This window comes from Monodon monoceros, unplaced genomic scaffold, assembly GCF_005190385.1.
Source record: "Monodon monoceros isolate NGI ecotype Baffin Bay Population unplaced genomic scaffold, NGI_Narwhal_1 Super_Scaffold_21, whole genome shotgun sequence".
NCBI lineage: Eukaryota > Metazoa > Chordata > Mammalia > Artiodactyla > Monodontidae > Monodon > Monodon monoceros.
The window spans coordinates 79,703,299-79,724,833 of NW_021703778.1; the positions used below are offsets into that span (position 1 = coordinate 79,703,299).

The following is a 21,535-nucleotide window of genomic DNA, read 5'->3' on the forward strand; positions in this document are numbered from 1 at the left end:
TGGGAGGAGGTCAAGTGGAGCATTCTAGTGAAAGCAGTCAATTAGGGGCTAGTCTGTCACCACCCTGCCACCCTGCCACCCTGCCCACTCTGTTGTTTGTTTTGGCTGAGCCATACAGCTTGTGGAATCTTAGTTCCCCAACCAGAGATCGAACCCGTGTCCCCTCACCCTGCCTACTCTGAATACTTGAAGCAGCCATTCTCAGTAGCAAACTGAGCCAAAATGACCTAAGGCATCTAAATGGGGAATCGGTAGAGAAAGCATACACCTCAATTCGTTTGGGAATTCTTTATTAGTGTAAACCCAAGGATCACTGATAATTAGCACAATTCAATAAAACAGAAGCAGCAGTTTAAACAAAGTAAAATACATATAAGGTTGTAAGTCTGGTTACCAGCCTAAAAAAGGACCCAGACAGGGTTATTTGTTGTTGTTAAGAAATCCCCTTGTGGGTTCCCCTGGTGGCGCAGTGGTTGAGAGTCCGCCTGCCGATGCAGGGGACACGGGTTCGTGACCCGGACCGGGAAGATCCCACATGCCGCGGAGCGGCTGGGCCCGTGAGCCACGGCCGCTGAGCCTGCACGTCCGGAGCCTGTGCTCCGCAACAGGAGAGGCCACAACAGTGAGAGGCCCGCGTATCGCAAAAAAAAAAAAAACAAAGAAATCCCCTTGTGACCAGGGTACACAATGCAAAGCCACAGGTTTGCAATGTTACACAAGGGCCAAGAAGGACATGAGTTGCCTTTGGTGTGGGACCAAAGGGTTCATGAAAATAGTGAGTGTCTGAAGATTAAAGAAAAATCATGCTAAGGATGGGGAATGGAGGAGGGATGGGGAAGTGCCTGAAGGTCAAAAGCTAAGGCAAGCCCCAGGGTGGCACGATTTTGTGACTCATCTCAGGCTGAGTCTGCAACTGGTGGTGCTGAGGCACAGGGTGGTAATTTGGTGTTTTGGGGAAGGGGTAGCCACTGAAATATAAAGTTAGTAGCCAGCACCCCAGGGTCCTCAACTGCAGTCGGATTTTATACGGTCAGGCCTTTTAGCAGTATCAGTGGGAGTGTGGTCCACTTCCAGACAGAGACAGACATGCTGGGGAAGAGTGACCGCACACAATGGTCGGCTCCCATGTCTGACTTAGGGTCTGCAGAGGGGATCAAGGGTTGCGTTACACACGAAGCTTGATGTATGTCCAATGAAAAGGAAGGATCACTCCTTCATTAAAAGCTCTCGCCAGGAATAGTCCATCATCTCAAGATAAAAATAACTGAACACACAATGCATTTGTGTCTTTGTACCCGATATATTACCCATATCTTATTAACAAAAACTACATCTCTCATTATATATTTCTCGGATCTGAAGTCTTTATTCATACTCAGTAATTCATGTAAAGCACAAATCAGTCTTTACTTTCCATATCACTAAGAAATATACCATATTCACTGTTTTTGATGTAAACTTTCCCAGGAAATTTCTCTTGTGCCCATTTAGTTTTATAAGAATATCATCTTGTGCTAATATGTCAACATTCTATTTTATTTTCATTATATTTTTCATAAACCAAGGAAATCATTGTTTTTCTTGAAAAAGTTATATGTTTTCTCGTATTAATTCTGTATCACGATATTTACAGTTAAAGAAAAACTGTTGTAACTGAAGCGTAAAATGGTTAACAATGGCAAATGATACAGTACAGTCCACTTAGAGTTTTCAAAAAATGTGTACCAGATAGACATTTAATAAATAAAACAAGCACTTGGATAAAGTCCTTTGAAAGCAGGCCCAGGGACATCACCTGTGTCCTCTGTACAGACTTTGTTAAGAAAAGGCCAGGTCTAAAAATGTACTCTGTCAAGAAACAAGCAACAAATGCATAAATGCATACATAATGGGAGGTATTCTAATACAGGCTGACATGGAGTCCGTTAGGAGTGACTGAGGCAAAAGCATTTGTAGAAGCCTTAATCTAAATCTTTTACTCGGCGACAGATTTCTTCTGTGAAGTCTGAGCATTTTGCATTGCCTCCCAAATCTTTTGTTAAGCTCTGAGAAAAGGAAAAAGCAAAGATAAAAAATGTATCCACACATTAAACCAAAGCAAGGATGTTTTCATTTAAAGCTCTCAGTGAGATACCAGATGAGTGAGTTACCTGACTACTCTTTCATTTAGTTCCTCATTTCAAAGTGAGACCCACTCCACCGCCATCCACCTACCCCAGGACTTAGAAAAGCTAATTCGATAGTGTACACAGAAACACTCTGGAAGAACAAGATGCTCACACTACAAAAGGAAGCAGGGAGGCTTTCCAAAAATTTTCCCTTTGTCCATACAATAGACCCTAAGGAAGCATTTGATTACGGACACTTAAATGACAGCAAATCTGAAACAAGAGGTTGCATAAATTCCTTGAGGATTTTTAAATTTTTTTTTTTAAAGACACATTTTGACCTATTTTTGGAGGCTAAGAAACAAATACTAAGGAAATATTTAAATCACTTAACTCTTAAATTCCCCTCTTTAAGAAAGAAATCCTCCCATATTCTCTGTTTTCTACCAGCTTATACTCTCTTTACTCCCAGACGGAACTCAATATATTTAATTCTCTTGTCCCATCGCATCCTAAACAATTTAAAGGGCCTACTGTGTAATTTAGGCATCTCTCTGCTGGGCTCTATGAGTAGCTTCTCGAATACAGCGTCAGAATAAAAAATATATATAATCACATGCCCTTCAATATGACTATATCAGGCTGTTAAAAACAAGCTTGGGTTTCTTATATTTTGGCCGTAAGAATTTCAAATTATAGAATTTTTTAAAAAGAAGAAGCAAACCTTGAAGATATTATGCTAAGTGAAATAAGCCGGTCACAATGTTACAAACAGTGTATGATTCCACTTACACGAGGCACCTAGAGTAGTCAAATTCACAGAGACAGAAAGTAGATGGTGGTTGCCAGGGGCTGGGGGAATGGCAGAAACTAGGTAAATTACTGTTTAATTGGGACAGTTTCAGTTTAGGAAAATGAAGAAGTCTGGAGATGGATGGTGGTGAAGGTCGCACAATATGAAAAAGTATTAATATTTAATACCAATAGACTGTGTGCCTCAAAAATTATTAAAATGGTCGATTTTATACTATGTATATTTTATCCTTTTTTAAAATGTTAGTTTTTTAAAAAAAGGAAGAGACCTCAGACTAGGGATCAGCCTTTCAGGCCCAGCCTTGTAAAGCCATGACCTCCTCTGTTCTCCTCCCACTTTCAGAATAATTGATCACAACCCTCCTATGAGTCACAACTGGTTATGGAAACAGTGAGGCTTGTTGCGTAAGAGCCAGACTGGGTGTGAACCCCAACTTTGCCAGTTAGGAGCTGTGAGACCTTGGACAAACTTACTTAATCTCTCTGTGCCTCGGTTTCCTCATCTAAAAAATGGGCTTAATTACAGTATCTATGTCACATAGGAGTAGAGATTTGCTGAGATATATATAATGAATATAAAATCACGAAAGTATTCAATTAATATCAGCCATTATTACTTCTATAAAACTTCTACATTACTTTTATATCACAGATGCACATAGTATAACATATAGCTCCACTGTATTACAGACACATCTGCATCTGTACTACTGCTAGATTCCAAGCTCCTTGAGGCCTGAGACCATACCTTATTCCTCATTTTATTATATTCTCCATACCTTATCATGTACGCAATAGATGTTTGCTGGGAAGAGGAAAAAGCTGCCAAGAAAAATTAATGGACTTGGCCAAGATCCCACAGGTGACAACCGGGTAACTGGGCCTGCACTGCTCTGACGCCCATACCACTGCTCTTTCCATTGCACCCTGGTGCCCCTACCACAGTGCTTCTCAGCCCTTCCCTGATGAAATACGTTAATCCTCTCTTCAGAAAATGCACACAAGTGTGCCAGACTGCCCGAGTTCACTCAGGGAGCCCACATTAAGAATGCCTGTTCGACATCCAATCCTTTGGCCCTCTTGAGAAGAACCATCATCGGTCCTTCACGCACATAAAACCCAAGGAGGGGGTTTCCCTGGTGGTGCAGTGGTTGGGAGTCCTCCTGCCAATGCAGGGGACACGGGTTCGTGCCCCGGTCCGGGAAGATCCCACATGCTGTGGGGCGGCTGGGCCCGTGAGCCACGGCTGCTGAGCCTGCGCGTCCGGAGCCTGTGCTCCGCGATGGGAGAGGCCGCAATAGTGAGAGGCCTGCATACCACAAAAAAAAAAAACCCAAAGAGGAAATGCATTTTACCCAGCAGAAGTGTGGCAAGATTACCAATACCTTCCCATCCTTAATTGTAGCAAAACATGCTGTCTCAATCTTTGCAGCGTGGTCAAAAAGCCCCATGTGGCGCAGCATCATCACGGCACTGAGCAGGAGGGCTGTGGGGTTGGCCATGTCCTTGCCTGCGATGTCTGGGGCGGTCCCGTGAACCTGCCCGGGTACGGGGGGAAAAGAGTGCAGTCAGGAGGGAGACAGGAGCAAACGGCCCTCTTCCAGGGAAGCTGGGCTCTTAACCAGCTCTCCTCACCGATGAAAAATAGCTGCTCAGACATATGTCTTAAAAAATAAAACCTCAGAAAAATAAAGAGCTAAAGAAATTCTTTTTTAAGTGCAAAAATATGGACTAACAATCTTATCCAGTCCAACTTTCAGTAAAATATTTTAACTGAGGAAGGATACATAATAAATACTAAGGATGAAAAAGAAATAAGAGGAAAACGAATGAAGAAACCAAGCTTCATTTTCTTCTGACAATTGGAAAAACTCAAGAGTTAAAATATATTTATGCAGATAAGCCCTCCTGGGTTCTCATGTCATTCTGACTTGAATTCTGCTTCAGGTGTCACCAGGGTCCTTACCGACTCGAAGATTGCAACTCCATTGGCTCCAATGTTGCCACTTGGTGTCACACCAAGACCTCCAATCAGTCCTGCACACAGGTCACTGGGGGCAGAAAAGCATTTCAAAGGATATTTTGAAAAATAAAACGTCTCACCTAGCACCCAGACTTTCATCTTTAAATACCATTCTCCACTGAAAGGAACCTGGGCTACTTAGAGAAATGACTGATTCCAGGACTACAGTTAGGAAAATATAGGATGAGCCTGAAGCACCTTATTGTGCCAGAAAGCAAATGATGGGCTGTGTCAAAAGGACACAGAGACAGTTCAAAGGGACTCCCACTGGCCAAGTCTGCACAACATATGCATCAATATAAAAGATGATAGTGATGGATATAACCACTAAATAAAATAGAAACCAGGAGTCCAAATTGATATAGGTAAATAAGTAAACAAATACATAAGAGAGAAGGAAAAGCTTATCCTTACAGTAGAATGCCAACTGATACATGTAGAAGGAATGATGGACTTACAAAAGCACCATTTGACCACCATCACGTGTATGTGTGTAGAGACAAAGAGAGAAAAAAGAAGAAGGAGGAGGAGGATGAAGGGAGGGAAAAGGAGAGAAGAGAGAGAGAGGGAGTAATAAAGTAAGTCTGGTAAAATGTTAACATTTGGTGAATGTGGGTGCTGAGTGCACGGGAATTCTTTGTACCATTCTTGCAACTTTTCTGTAAGTCTGAAATTATGCCAAAAGTTACAAAAACTTTATAAAAATGAACACCCACCTACCTAGCTATACATGATAAAACACTGAAATCAATCAACCAACCAACCAATAAAATATCTGTAAAATGGGAAGCGGGAACTAATGGTCAGGGAGCAAGAGCCCAGAGCTGATTTGGCAAATGAATGAATAACCCATCCAACATATCACCATTGATATCACCACCTGAATTGTCAGAATTCAACTCGCAGCTTGTAACAAATGCTGTATTTTATGATATTTGATTAAAATTTGTAAGCCACAATTTATTTTATGACATTTATAAATAAGCTGTAGGCTAAAAGGTATAGCCAGACTCACCTAAGGATGTCTCCATACAAATTTGGCATAACAAGGACATCAAACTGGGACGGATCCTGGACCATCTACAAAAAATGCATTGGTGCGTTTAGCAATCAAAAACTGTGCACCACACGGACACACTATACACCACAAAAAGTGGCAGGTAAGTGTGAATATATACTTACATTCAAACATACTGTATCAAGGTACATCTCATTAAATTTAATATCTTTACAGTTTTCTGCAACTTCCCTGCATTTTTTCAGAAAAAGCCCATCTGACATTCGCCTGTATTTAATCAAATAAAAATTGTTGAAAGCAAAGACTTGCAGAGAGAAAAAGATCAAATCAGAGAAGTAAAGTAAGTTCAAGAAATTTAAGTTGCAGATATCTGATTTCAATTACAGTAAAATTATTTTTTTTGGCCATCAGTAAAATGCAAATTTCAATGTTTTAGGATACTTCTGGAAGCACAAAAGGGTAAAAAATGTAATATAGTTTGATCATAATAAAGAAGACTATATTTTTATAGTGTTATCCAGCAATATCTATTAGTAAGAAAACATTAAAATTGCCTTAAAAGGTTACCTTCTTCAATTATTTAAATGGTTTTACTATTTTACATGCTCAACACTTTCCTTAGGTCAGGAAACCTGCTTCCTAATACACTGAGTTGGCCTTTAATACACGAGGGCTGAGAAGAATTCAAACTGCTAGAGTCATACATCAGATAGTATTAGCACTATGAGAAATATTTTAAGCCCCTGAGCGGGGGGGCCATCTCAGAAACATTCCTGCTATTCCCTCCTAACACAGAAACGATTGCCCTTTTGCAGACGTGGCCTTAGCTAACTGCCCACCGCACCTGGGGATCCAGACTCTCCGGCTTCCTTCCCCGATGGTTCTCAGGCCCTCCTTAAACTTCCGAGACCTGAATTCTTGCTCCCTCCAAACCTGCTCCAGTCATCCATCCAAAGAAGCACATTAAATAGGATACTCTGACACAAGAGAAATGCCTGACCCTCTGACTGGCTACAAGGCCATTTTCCAGAGCTATCAGGAGTCAACGAGCAAGCTGGAGAGAGGAAAGGAAAGCCCTGTCACTGCTCCTCGCCCACAAAGCCAGACGGAGCGCCGCCCACAGGGACTCACATGATGTTGGCTTTGTGCACGGCCGTGACGTTGCTCCGGAGATTGTTCCGCGCATACTCAAAGGCAAACTCCGCGATGCGCTTGCTCGCCCCCTCAGTAATGAGCTTTATACTCTGCACAACTCCATCCACAATCTGAAACAGAGGAAGTCCTGCCTCGCTGAAAGGGTATGGCAACAACCCGGTCCTGGACTGCTGGCAGTGTGCAGACAACACCATCTGTGGCAGGCTTGCATGGCACCAGCTGCCAAGGCAAGCATCATGCATATGGTATGTCAGTGAGGTTAATCATGTTCACTCCAGTCCTAGGAGCCAGGTATTATAAGCCTCACGGCACAGATGAGGAAAACCAAGGTGCAGAGATGGTTACGTATGAAGTTGAGGATTCAAAATTCAAACAGAAGACAAGTTCCCAAGCCCATACCCTGAAGCACCATAACCCCTCACCCAGGCATCCATTTGAGTACTGTCAGCCAGAGACCCAGGACGAGACAAACACCCACAACTCCTCACAGAATGCAAGAGAACTGTCTTTGGGAAATATTTTCAACTGGGAATTTGAACAAAGGTCCCAAGTGCACAGAAAGCAACCCAACTAAGAATGAAAAAGTATCCAAATGAACATACCACATGCTCAATTCCACTGTATTCTCCTTCCGTGTTCTCTCGAATGGTGACAATATTTACATCACTGTAAGGGGTTTTATAGCCTTCGATTGAGACACATGGTCGGACATTTGCATAAAGGTCAAATGTTTTACGCAGCAATAAATTCATGGATGGGTGACCCGCGGCTATGGGGGTTTTTAAAGGGCCTGTAATAAAGAAGAATAACCAGATGACAAGAGGATACAGTCTGGTCTTGTCTTTTCCTTTATAAACACAAGTACATAGTGTTGACACTTGTCCCTCGGCATGGGGGTTTGGGGGGAGGGATTGATCCAGGACCCAGCAACCCAGCAGATACCAAAATCCATGGATGTTCAAGCCCCTTATTATAAAATGACATAGTATTTGCATATAACCCACACACATCCTCCTGTAAACTAAATCATCTCTAGACTACTTATGATACCTAATATAATATAAACACTATGTAAATAGTTGCCAGTGAAAAAATTCAAGTTTTGCTTTTTGGAACTTGGTGGATTTTTTTTTTTTTTTTTTGCTGGTAACACCAGTTTTATTCGTTGGGGTGTCAACTATAGCCTGGCTGGGGGCAGCGCCAGCCCTCACAGGTGGTTGAGCTCCAGCAGGGTCTGGTCGAGGGCCTGGTGAATCTCCATGTTCTCCTCCTTGGCGCTGGCCAAGGTCTCTTCCAGGTCATCAAATGGTTTTCTCCAACTTTGCCACCGACCTTTTGGCAAACTCTGCTCGGGTCTCAGCCTCCTTTAGCTTCTCCTCCAGCAGTTTGATCTCCTCTTCATATATATTTATCTTCTTTGGTGGAATACTCCTCCTCTGAGGCCATCAGGGACCTGAGGGCCTGGTCCCCGGTCCGAAGATCCTCGTCCCGGCTCTCAGCCACCTCAGCTGTCTCTTCTGAGTGCTCCAGCTCTCCTTCCAGGATCACTAGCTTCCTGGCCACCTCCTCACATTTGCGGTCTGAATCCTCAGCGATGTGCTTGGCCTCCTTCAGCTGCATCTCCGTCTTTTCCTCGTCCTTCATAGCTCGGCTTTCCATGACCTTCATTTCTCTCTCACTCTCACCTGCTGCCTCGTCAGCCTCCTCCGGCTCTTGCAGGGCTGTAGCCAGGCGCTCCTGCGCCTGGTCCACCTCCTCCTCTACCAGCTGAATGCAGCGGTTCAGGGAGGCCACATCTGCCCTGGCATTGGTGGCTCTCTTCTCAGCCTGCTCCAGTTTCTCCTGGGCATCCTTCACTGATTCAGAATACTTTTCCACCTCGTCCTCCGTCCCTTTCAGCTTCTTCTGGAGGGCCTGCTGCACCTCCTCCAGCTGCTTGCTGCGGTCCTCAGCTCAGCGCAGTCGATGGCATTCTCCTTGTCCAGCTTTAGCATCTGCAACTTCTTGATGGCATCCATGGTTGTGGTGGGAGACCAGCTGGCCGGTGGGCAGTGCAGACCGGGCTAACTGGGCTGGCTGCACGGACTGGTGGCACCGGTGGTGGGCAAGGAGGACCAACCGGGACTGGGATATCCCAGCCCAGAATTTTTTTTTTAATATTTTCCATACATGATTGCAAATCCACGGATGCACATGTGGATATGGAGGGCCAACTGTATTTGAAATTCCAATTTTTATTTTTTCCAGTGTTCCATCAGAGATGTATTTAGGATCCTTTCTTTGGACATGAAGTAGCTTTGTGACACATCTAACATGCACGCTTCATGAATCAAGGAACACTTTTACAACAAAGTAAGCGTCATTTTTTTTTTTTTTTGCGGTACGCGGGCCTCTCACTGCCGTGGCCTCTCCCGTTGCAGAGCACAGGCTCTGGACGCGTAGGCCCAGCGGCCACGGCTCATGGGCCCAGCCGCTCCGCGGCACGCGGGATCCTCCCGGACCGGGGCACGAACCCGTGTCCCCCGCATTGGCAGGCGTACCCCCAACCACTGCGCCACCAGGGAAGCCTCTACAAGCGTCATTTAAAAGGGCAGACAGGTGCTCTGTTTCTGAGTCTGATGTTCTCTTCATCGTAAATGAGTCCATCCATGGCTGGTCACTCTCAGGGAACATTCAGTGCCTACTCCCTGTGTCATCTACAGACCCACCTGGGCTACCTTGTAAAATATGTTCTGCCTCTAACTTTACCCTCTCCCTCAGATTCAGATGAAGGAAGAAATTTCCTCAATGAAGCTTTCTGGAATATCAACTGCACTGAGCATCTACTGACTGAGGACCAAGCACGGTATCAGGTCCTGGACATTAGCTAATCCTATGACACCACCTCCCTATGAGGTATCAACTCTATTGCTGTCATTTTTTTTTTTTTTTTTGGCTGCACTGTGCTGGTCTTCGGGATCTTAGTTCCCTGATCAGGGATCGAGTCCGGGCCCTAGGCAGTGAAAGCACTGAGTCCTAACCACTGGACTGCCAGGGAATTCCCTATTGCTGTCATTTAAAGGTAAAGGGGAAAAGAAGAGTAAGAAATTTGCCCAAGCCTCCCAGCCAGTAAGCAGCAGGGATGAGATTCATAGTGGATCTGTCTGGATTTAAAGCCTATGCTGAATTCCAATCTGTCACATGCTAATATTTTGAATCATGACCTTAAGCATGTATGAATTAAAATAAAAATGTAAAAATTATACAAAAGATAAATCTAGGTAAAGATAAATATAACACCTGTAGCAGAAATCAATAATAAGCATCATATTCACTTCAGTGCTACCTTTCAAGCCCATCTTGTTCTTATCCATGGACTCTTTGGCTTCTGGAGGGATCATCCACTTTCCTCCCGGTCCTTGAATGGCGGTGACATTCCGCTCCTCCCACTGAATAGGTGCCTAGATGCCACACCACAGAGCACAGTGAACTGGAAAGACCTACATGTGACTGACATTCACACTACATTTATAAACAAACTTCCTCACTTTGGATGCAACTGGTGAAAACACATACAATAAAGGCCCGGAAAGTTCCTGGCATGCAAGAAGAGATGTCATTCTCTAGCATGTCCAGATGGGTTCTCCACATTGCCCTTGTCCAGTCATCACTCCTAGCAGCCACTTGCCTACCTCTTTTTTTCACAATCACTGTTAACGTGGCTATAATTATAATATCGTAAGGAGCAGAGAAACATGATTCACAGAAATATCACATAGTACTGATACATGGATGAATCTTGAAAATATTATGCTAAGAGCCAATCACAAAAACCATGGAATTTTTTTTGAAGTTCTGAATTTTATTTATTTTTTATATAGCAGGTTCTTATTAGTTATCTATTTTATACATATTAGTATATATATGTCAATCCCAATCTCCCAATTCATCACACAAAAACCATGTAATTTTAAGACTCTGCTTATATGAAATGTCCAGAATAGGCAAAGCTACAGAGAGAGAAAGTAGATTAGCGGTCGCCTGGGGCTGGTGATGGGAGGGGGCAGGGTGGGAGAGATAAGGGTGATGGGGAGTGACTGCTGATGGGTATGGGGTTTCTTCCTGGGTGATGAAAATGTTCTAAAATTAGACTATGCTGATGGTTGCACAACTCCATGAATGAACTGTATACTTTACACGATGAGTTGAACAATATATGGATTAAATCTCAAAAAAGCTGTTAAGAAAAAAAAAGGCATATTATATAACCTATGAAAGAAGTTTTAAGGAATAAACCAGCATTAGCCTTTCTCTTCACCCACACCCTTCAATGTGTACACACACATCTGACAGCCAACTGGGCACGCACTAGGAATAGGAACACAGAGCAAGACTTGTGCTCCTTGTTCACACGGAGCTTACAGCTGAGAGCCATCCTATTTCAGTTCCCTTGGGGAATGCTATTGTATAAGCATCATTTCCTCTGTAGGAGTTTTAATTAAAAACTCATATAGAAAAACAATGTATGTTTAGTATAAATAAATTGAATTCCTTGACGTATAGCTGTTGGTATCATAACAACCCTGATTTAATCTTACACGTTATTTCGCCTAGCAGCTATAAATAGCAAGAATAAAGCATCAGGTCAAACAAAGTCCAAGTTTCCTAAATTCTCTAGATTTTTAAATATCTACCTGCATTGAAGGTTAGGCTGTTGGATAATAATACCTCATACTTGATATTTCCACACCAGGAAAAAAAAAAAAAAAAGAATCTTTCAAAATGCCCTATATAGTTTTCTGAAATATCAATTCTATTCTCTTTTTTTTGGCAGGAAGGAAAAATGAGGTAGACAGGTGACTTGGAGGGGCTTAAAGACTTTAAACACAGGCAGTGTTCAAAAGTCCACAAAAATTACAGTACTACTCGGATTACTTTATATATAACTGATGCCAGTGCAATAGCTTAAACTATTGACAATGACGGCAGCAAACAACACTCTTAAAGTCAGAATCTGTGAAATTTAACAGACCTCGCCAACTTCATACACACGTGAACAGTTCATCCTAAGAGTTCACGGTCTCCAACTGGCTAAGAAAACTTTTCTACAAATTATTATCAAAAGTATTTTTTAAGACCACTTACTTTGGCAGCATCAAAAATCTTCATAACTGCGGCTGAAATTTCTGGGCCAATTCCATCTCCTGGAATTAAAGTTACCGTCTTAACCTGAATATAAGAAATCATCAAAGAAGACAGTCAGAATTGATTTTTGAAGGTTTAAAAAGGAACATCATTGACAAATAAATCCAGTTTATGGGTTTTCTTAACTCATAAGAAATGCCTTTAAGAAAACAGACCTACCTTCCAACGGCTTATCAAAGTGGAGTCAAGAATCAAGAGACTCCACAACTCTACTCCCTATAGCTGAGCCCAGAGGTTTTAAAAAGAACTTAAGTGATGCTCTCCAGATAAAACAAAAATAAACTACCTGGTAAACTTCCCAATTGATGTTTCGTTTCAGACAAACTACAAAGAGACCAATTAATTCAAGTCTGTAAAACCAAGGAGAGCAAAACATTTCAACAATGTTCTCTTAGTAAAATTTAGAGGGCTTCCCAGGAAGGCAAGGGCTTTCCTCTCCACCGGGAGCCTAGAAAGTTTGGTTTCTCATGCAACTCGTTCAGTCTTACAAAACACTCTCAGACACTTCCAGAGTACCACTGAGGCCTGTTTTGGCACTCGGAAAATCAGACTTCACATCAAGAGAGGGTCTCCATTTTCCTGATTTCCTTTATAAAGTTGGCTCCTAATGACAAAAGTAATCCAAATGAGCTCAGCAAAGTTTACTTGGAACCAACAAGAATAGGGTATGTGATCATACCTGCAATGTCTGAATTACACTTAGAATGACAAGTGTATTTGTAATGTAACAGCAACGATTTAGTTCAAAGGCTTCAAACAAAATACAGCCAGCATTTCAAACACAGAAAAAAAATGTGTAAAGGGAAATGATGAGAGGATTTAAATGAGGATTACCATTTGGAAACTATATATGTCATTATTTGGGTATTTCCCCTACCTAGAAGTTTGGTTCAGACAACGGTCCCTGGCCTTTTTCAGTGCCAGCTGCCTGTGCTACATTTTTTAAAAATCACTGACTTACATTTCCCTGGTCTTTTACCTTCCAGTGATGCTCCCAAAGCAGGTGGACTAATTATTTCTGAATTTTTCTGTACAACTGAAGAAATCTTTTTTAAAAATTAGTTTCTTTTATTTCTTTCAAATATAACCCCCTCCCCACCAGGCCAATATATATTTTTTAATGGACAGCCTGGAAATTAAATAATAGCAGAGAGCAATGATCATCTCATCAGCTTTCAGAATGCGTTTGAAATGCTAGCTAGCTGAATGCTAGCTTAGCTAAAGCGCAAGCCTCATTCTGCATCTTTTGCAGCAAAAGCAGAGCCAAAAGAACCCCTTTGGCTTCTTCTTCCTGTTCTCCCAACATGTGATAACAAACGTCATCAGGCCACCAGAAAAAACTACTTTACTTCCACAGTTCAGAAAGTAAATGAAAAAAGATATACTACGGTCTTATAAATCCCTCACAGGGTAAGATGTTATACGGGAGTATAGGAATTATGAAATCCAAATCAGATTCTGTAAGAAGGAGGCAAAATAAAAACATACAGGAAGTCACTGACCCACAGTCTTAGAATGCTCTAAAAATGTGGTATCAGCTTTTAAAGCACAGAACTCTAATGCTGGGAATTCTAAAAGCAGCAGGTTTAATGAGAAATAGATGATCCGCTAACACAAGAGCCTATGAAGACTACGTAAGCAAAGTATTGATACATATAAGCCTACAGGGCTTATAGATGTTTGAGGCATTCCTGATTGGCAATCAAGCTACTGTTTTCAGGGAAGCTCACAAAATAAAAATGCAAAGCAGGTTTTGAAGCTTCTCAACAATTTTGTCTCAACCTGTACTAGTTTGGAAAAAAACTGTCTTATCCAAATGAGATTGTGAAATAAAGTAACAGGCTCAAGGGTAGTTGCTATCTTTAGATAATATCTGTTTTTTTATAATCTATTTTATAACTATTTTTAACAAGCCTCCTTCAAGATATTAATGTGATAGGCTTACAGCACCAGCTATAATACTATTTTTTTTAATGTGCAAGTGACCTAATAGATTTATGCATGTTCACCAATAATTTAAATATACAGTATGAGTATGGCCAATTTTCCCTAATTTTAAATAAGGGAAGATTAAATGCTACATAACGTGTCTAAGCATCTTTCTTGAGAAACTTCTAAAAGGAAAAAATAAAAGACGTAATTATACTCACACCACCAGCAAAACCTCTGGTCACCTGTTTTTGGTTGTGGAATGCCCCCAGCAGCCGAGAGACCTACATTTAATATCAACAAAGAAATGTTACATACAGAATTAAACCACATATAGTTAAAAGGTAGAGATGGAACCATCTCTGACAGCTGATAATGCTGCAACTTTGCACAGATATATTCAGGAATTTCCGAGGATTATTTTTCTCACGTATTAGCTCAATGTAGCAAGCTCTTTTGGATTTGAAAACTGAAATATTCAGTTTACCTTTGCTTTGAGAATGTAAGTACGATATATGTACTTTTAAAGTCAATTTTATGAAAAGTTGTCAAAAGACAATGAAGCTGAATGAAACTCTACTTTCTTAGCTCAAACACTGGATTTTTCTCAGATGATCTGGATGGTTTAATGTCAACATTCTTGACCACTGGGTCAATTTGGGGGTAACACACACTCTAAGAAAACTATCACTAATTTTAAGAGCCAGCAGGGTCCTTATAAATCCCGGAGCCCAACTCACTCATTATACAGTGGAGACAGTGGGTCCAAAGAGTAGGGATTTGCCTAAGGTCACAGAGTGACCACAAAGAGACCACAATCTGGGTCTCCTGACTCTTAGTTCAGGGCTCCTCCAATTATACATTATGCCTATTCTTCTCCCATGAATATTAAGAAATTACACTGTATAATAAAAATCTAACAAAGTTTATCTAATACTATTTTGATAACTGTGTCATACAGAGTGAATATTTTAAATAAATTATCTACTTCTTCTGGTAATATAAGTGACATGGTCATTATTGTTAATTGCTGGGAGAGGGGAAAGATACAAAAAAAGAAAAGAAATGTGACCTACTAATCCCACTACCCCAAGACGTTACCACCGGTACATTTTTTTTCCACTTAACACTATGACACACCAGAAATATAAATTTTGAAAGGTTATTTTGAACTTTAATAATTCAGTCCTTGAAAACTGGTACAAAGTCATATTACATTATAATAAACAGAATATAATCAAAGAAATTGGGTACAAAAACCAAAGGTATTAAAATTCATTAAAAGTTTTAGTGACTTCCCTGGTGGTGCAGTGGATAAGAATCCACCTGCCAATGCAGGGGACACAGGTTCGATCCCTGGTCCGGAAAGATCCCACATGCTGCGGAGCAACTAAGCCCATGCACCACAACTACTGAGCCTGCGCTCTAGAGCCTGCGTGCCACAACTACTGAAGCCCGCACGCCTAGAGCCCGTGCTCCTCAACGAGAAGCCCACCGTAATGAGAAGCCCACGCACTGCAAGTAAGAGTACCCCCACTCGCCACAACTAGAGAAAGCCCGCACACAGCAATGAAGACCCAACACAACCAAAAATAAATAAAATTATTTAATAAATAATAATTCATTAAAAATTTTAAATGTTAACTTTTATTCATGCTAGATACACGAGCAAAGATACATCTGTTATATCCTTAGTCTTCCTTTTGGGGGACAGTTCTTGTAAGTCCGGAACATTTGCTGTAATATCAGCATCCACTAAAGAGACACCAACCAAGAGCCAAGGAGCTGTGAACGAATTGTATCCTCTAACCTGGCATCTACAGTCATCTCTCCGGACTGACAATAAAAGACAGGGTGAGACCCAAAAGAATGTGCTATGCCAAAACCACTGGCCAAAAACTTAATCCTAGGACATGATTCATCCACCAGCAAATGGGCTATTGGGAGACCATTTAAAGGCTACGTTATAAAATTTGCATGAGTCCTTCTCCCCACCCCCCCAGAAAGAGAGAAAAAACATTCACTCAGAACAGGCCCATGGGCTTCCCTGGTGGCACAGTGATTGAGAGTCCGCCTGCCGCTGCAGGGGACACGGGTTTATGCCCCGGTCTAGGAAGATCCCACATGCTGTGGAGCGGCTGGGCCCGTGAGCCATGGCCACTGGGCCTGCGCCTCCGGAGCCTGTGCTCCGCAACGGGAGAGGCCACAACAGCGAGAGGCCCGCGTACCGCAAAAAAAAAAAAAAAAAAAAAAAAAAACAGGCCCATGTAAGGACTTCCCTCGTGGTCCAGTAAGACTCCGCGCTCCCAATGCAAGGGGCCTGGGTTCAATCCCTGGTCAGGAACTAGATAACGCATGCATGCCACAACTAAGAGTCTGCATGCCACAACTAAGAAGTCCGCGTGCCCCAACAAAGATCCCGTGTGCTGCAACTAAGACCTGGTGCAGCCAAAATAAATTAATTAATTAAAAAAAAAAAACAGGCCCATGTCGAGATTGGGACTGACATATATACACTACTATATATAAAATAGATAACTAATAAGAACCTGCTGTATAGCACAGGGAACCCTACTCAATACTCTGTAATGGCCTACATGGGAAAAGAATCTACAACAAAAAGGGGGGGGTTATATATATATGTATAACTGATTCACTTTGCTGTACACCTGAAACTAACACAACACTGTAAATCAACTACATTCCAATAAAAATAAAAAAATAAAAAACGGCCCATGTCTTTGTGATAAAAGACCCAACCCAAATAACTGATTTAAAATGTAAATCCACGAGGCAAAGATTTTCATGTTGTGTTCACTGTTCTATCTCTAGTACCTAGAACAGTGCCTAGCTCACAGTAGGTGCTCAGAATACTTTTGGAAATACTGAGTCCAGCCTTAAGCATCTCTCTATTTGATGAGTTCCCACTCCAGCAAATAGCTTTAATACTTGCAATGATTTTCTCTAACAACCAGTCTTCTTCACCTTTGTCATCTCTCCTTCGTGATCTTAGAATAAGGTAGTATTGCATCTAAATCATTAGAATGACCCGGAACTTTTAAGACAAGATTTTTTAAAGCACAAGCTGACTTCTACTTTATAGTATACTTGTACATATACTACATCATTTTATTTTAATAAAACCTGGAGAGATTGTATTAGTAGCCCTTTTCAGATAAGGAGACTAAGACCAGGCTCACAGAATATGGACTGAACTTCTGACTTCCTGGGCCATCTTCATCCATAGCACCTCATTTCCTTTTTTACCTTCATCCTCCAACTTAAAAACATATAAATACAGTGTAGAATGTATGGCAGGTACTCACTCAATAAAAGCTTCCTGATGGGGGAACTGCCTCGTTATAATTATAGTATTTTAGAGCCAGAAAGGTCTTTAGAAACTATTTTTTCTAAATAAAGCTTTTTTAGAAAAAAATAATTTAAGCTGCAGATCCCTTTTTTTCAAATAAAACCTTAAATGGAACGCTAATAGAGGACTTGTTCTGATTGAAACTCACATCCAGCTCAGCTTTCTCATAATTCTGGGACATCAGCTTCCGAGACACTGTATATTCCAGTCCCTAAAGGAAGAAACTGGCCCACAGAGGTCAAATGACTGCCAAAGGTCACACGGGGAGTCCATTCCATGTCAGAGGAGAACCTCATCCTCTGACACTTTCTGAATTCCTACTATGTGGCTTTTTTCTTGTATACCACGCTAAAGGCAAAACAAATTTACTAGCTGTTTTATTTAGTCCCTCATTCTGAAGCTTAATGTACCTACCAAAGATGACTGGATATTAAGTGTAAGCTCAGTGATTAAAGGACTGACTTCTGTTTAGACAATGACACAGAAGTTGCTTTACCTTCAGGAGCCAATGTGAAATAAATTACCATCATACACAAATCCAGGTCTGAAGAGGGTAAGAAAGCAGAACCCAGTTACTAAATAAAACCTAGCTACTGATGCCCAATTATCTGCTTGAAGACTGTAAGATAAGTATATTGACAGCTAGGAAAGCTTCAGGTTTTTGTGTTCCTTCTGCATGTATCAGGTGCTCTCACATTATTTTTTTCAATCCTCAAACAACTCTGTGAAGCAAGTACAAATATTTTACAGATGGCTTATTAAGGCTCAGAGATGTTAAGTAATTCGCTCAGGGTCACGCAGCCAATCAATGGTACTAACAATACTTAAACCTAAGATTCCTAAACTCCAGTGTAGACTGCTTTTCACTAAATAACAGTGCATGCGGACCTCGCTTTAAACTTAAAACAAAGGAGAAATGCAGTATCAAATTTTTTAGAAAAAAATTAAATTGCTTATGGTAGGTTTCTAGGGGATCATTCTTAAGAGCAACAGGAGACCTGAGGGCCCATTTTTCCCTCTGCCTATAATTCGTTGTGTGACCTTGGCCACAGAGTAGGCAGAATGGGACTTAGAACTGGGAATCCCGAGACATCTGGGTTCCTCTTCCAGTTCTGACACGGACTTTCTGTGTGATCTTGCGCAATTACGTTTACAGGCACAGTTAGTTCCACTGAGGAACCAAAGAATTGGAGAGATGGTCGGAAACCCTATCCAGCTGCGGCAGGCATCTGAGCTGTCAGGTGAGAACGCAGGATGCTCACAAATAAAAGGTGAAAGAAAGGTGTTGCTGGCCTCCCTCTCTCAGTCTCCCAGTGTTCAGATAGCAATTCCAAGGTGCCAGGTACCCTGTGTCCTTTGAAGGGGAAATAGCTATACGATCAGATTGGTAAGAGCTCTAAGGGAGAAAAAATCTGGCAGGAAAATGACTTCGGGATTCCCTCACCTGGGAGGTTACCCGGCCCGGGCCGGAGCAGACACCTGGGGGAGGCCTGGGCCGTGCTGGAGGGGACTCTCCGCGCGATCAGCAGGCTGCAGGGCCACAGCCTCGGAAACCGCCGGAATGGCGGAGCCGGGGCGGCGGCTCCGGTGACCTTCCCGGGCTCCGCGCGCGGCCTGGGCTCCGGACGGGGCAGATGCCGGAGGTGGAACCGGGATGCTGCCCAGGGCAGGAACTGCGCCCCCTGCCTTGACCTTGATGCCGTCCCCGCCCCAGACGCTACCTTCCGAGAGCGAGGCTGCCTACACACCGCACGCGGGCCACGGGGCGAGGCGCACAGGCGGCCAGGACAGGCTTCCTAACTGTCCCCAGCCGGCCGCGCGCCGCCGCCTCCCCATCGGGGTCCGCGCGCCTGCCCCCGCCCAGCACGCGGCCCGCCCGCCAGTCACAAGCCGGCCTGCCAGGCGCTCACCTTGGATATCCACGCGGGCCCGGCCATCGTTTCCACTCTCACCACGGGGACAGCGGCGGCAGTACTGCGCAGCCGCGCAGCCCAGCAGTCCGCGCCGGGAACCCGCCCCTGGAAGCCCCGCCCCCTGGAAGCCCCGCCCCCATGGACCCGCCTAGGGGATTCTCCGAGCACGCTCCTGGTCCCGGTCCTGGACAACCCGGCTCCGCTGGCCAATCGCCGGGCTAGTCTCGCGGTGACGTGCGGAGCAGCGACCCGGAAGCTGCAGTCAGTGATCTCCGGTAAGAGTCCTTCCTCTCCTCATTCATTCATAGATTCACTGTTCAGATGGGATGTTTGTTCCGCGCCTGCTAGATGCCAGTCACCCTTCCAGATTTGGGGGATTTAGTTTCTCTTACGGAGTTTACAGCCTCAGAGAGGGAGAAAGATCATTTACTCGTTCCACAAATTTTTATTTTTTAATAGCTTTATTGAGGTGTAACTTATATACCTTAAAATTCACTCACTGTGGTGCTTCCCTGGTGGCGCAGTGGTTGAGAGTCCGCCTGCCGATGCAGGGGACACGGGTTCGTGCCCCAGTCCGAGAAGATCCCACATACCGCGGAGCGGCTAGGCCCGTGAGCCATGGCCGCTGAGCCTGCACATCTGGAGCCTGTGCTCCGCAACAGGAGAGGCCACAACAGTGAGAGGCCCGCGTAGCGCAAAAAAAAAAAAAAAAATTCACTCACTGTAATTTCGCGATGATTTTCATTAAATATAAACAGTTTGCACAGCCATCACCACAATCCAGTTTTCGAATCTACGGAAATACTCCTTGTGCCCATTTGCAGTCAATCCCAGCTCCAATCCCAGGTCCCAGCAACTACTGATCTGCTTTCTGTCTTTAAAGCTCTACAAATATTTCTGAGTGCCAACTAGATACCAGACACTGTTCTAAGTGCTGGGTTTTACAATCCAGTAGAAAAGACAGGCACCAATCAAGTATCACACAAATATGTAAATTAAAACTGTGATAAGTGTCAGGAAGGGAAAGTGCAAGGAGCAATGAGAAGGTAAAATCAGGGGACCTGATTCAAATCTAACAGAGAGGCCAGAGAAGGCCTTTCTGAGGAAATAACACCCATACTCCCCTTCCTCCTCATCCTCTCCTCAGCAACCAGAGTCCTGAAGCTCTACTGATCACAGGTCCCCTAGTTGGGTGCCGGGGTGATTTAGACTAAGTCTCCCCCCACCCCACCCTGGAAGAGGTTGTTTCCAGAGAAGAGCTACCCATCTACCCAGAAAGGTGGTGAATTAGGTGCAGAAGTGATGCCAGTGACTTTCATGAGATAATAAAGTACAGCTAAGTCTGTGGCCTCATCAGGATACAGGGATCTCATCAATCTCTTCTCCTTGGCCTTTCCTCTCATCAGGCCCTGGCAGTCCCACCCAGGGGTGTTCTCCCCAGTCCCCCTCCACTCCATCCCCACTGCCACCCCTGCCCACCTGCAGGACTGACCATCTGATGCCCAGACAACCCAGTCCTTTCTCCACACAATCCTCTCCTTCACTCACAGCTCTGACCAGGGCCCATCCGGGCCCTAAAACCTCCTGGCTCTCTCTTGCATTCATCTCTCACCACTGTCTTTTTCAGCCATATTTCCTGTCACTCCTTCCAGCCCCAAAGTCCTGGAGTGCCAGCCAAGTAGGGCTCCTGGCCAGCCCCCAAATGCTTCCCATATTTTACCCACCCTATGCTCATGCCATTCCCTCTGCCAGAATGCCCTTTTGCACCATTTCCACCTGTTGAAATTCCAGCCACTTGTCAAGACTCAGCTCAGATATTGGTTCCTTTGGGAAGCCCCCCCAGACTCACCCACGTGTTCCTTCTCCCTACTCAGAGCCCCCTAGCACTTGGTTCCCACCTCTCCCAGGAACCTCATCACATTCTACCCTGCTGTGTACCACTGAGATCCTCCTCAAGCCCAGAGACCATCTGTTATGTCTTTGTGTCTGGAATATAGACTCTGAGAGTACTTGCTGTTCAGT

General features: G+C 43.4%; 1 protein-coding gene and 1 pseudogene across 1 annotated transcript; both read right to left on the reverse strand.

Annotated features, from left to right (window-relative positions):
* Positions 1-1,280: 1,280 nt before the first annotated feature.
* On the reverse strand, positions 1,281-19,603 carry IDH3A (isocitrate dehydrogenase (NAD(+)) 3 alpha). The gene is made up of 11 exons (XM_029239084.1): positions 19,511-19,603; positions 14,452-14,514; positions 12,242-12,325; positions 10,443-10,557; positions 7,720-7,907; positions 7,094-7,227; positions 6,127-6,229; positions 5,960-6,024; positions 4,888-4,972; positions 4,307-4,459; positions 1,281-2,045 (listed from the first exon to the last, which is right to left on the reverse strand). The coding sequence occupies exons 1-11, from the start codon at positions 19,535-19,537 to the stop codon at positions 1,962-1,964; spliced, it is 1,101 nt and encodes a 366-aa protein (XP_029094917.1). The 5' UTR covers positions 19,538-19,603; the 3' UTR covers positions 1,281-1,961.
* On the reverse strand, positions 7,955-9,539 carry LOC114904785 (annotated as a pseudogene).
* Positions 19,604-21,535: the final 1,932 nt, after the last annotated feature.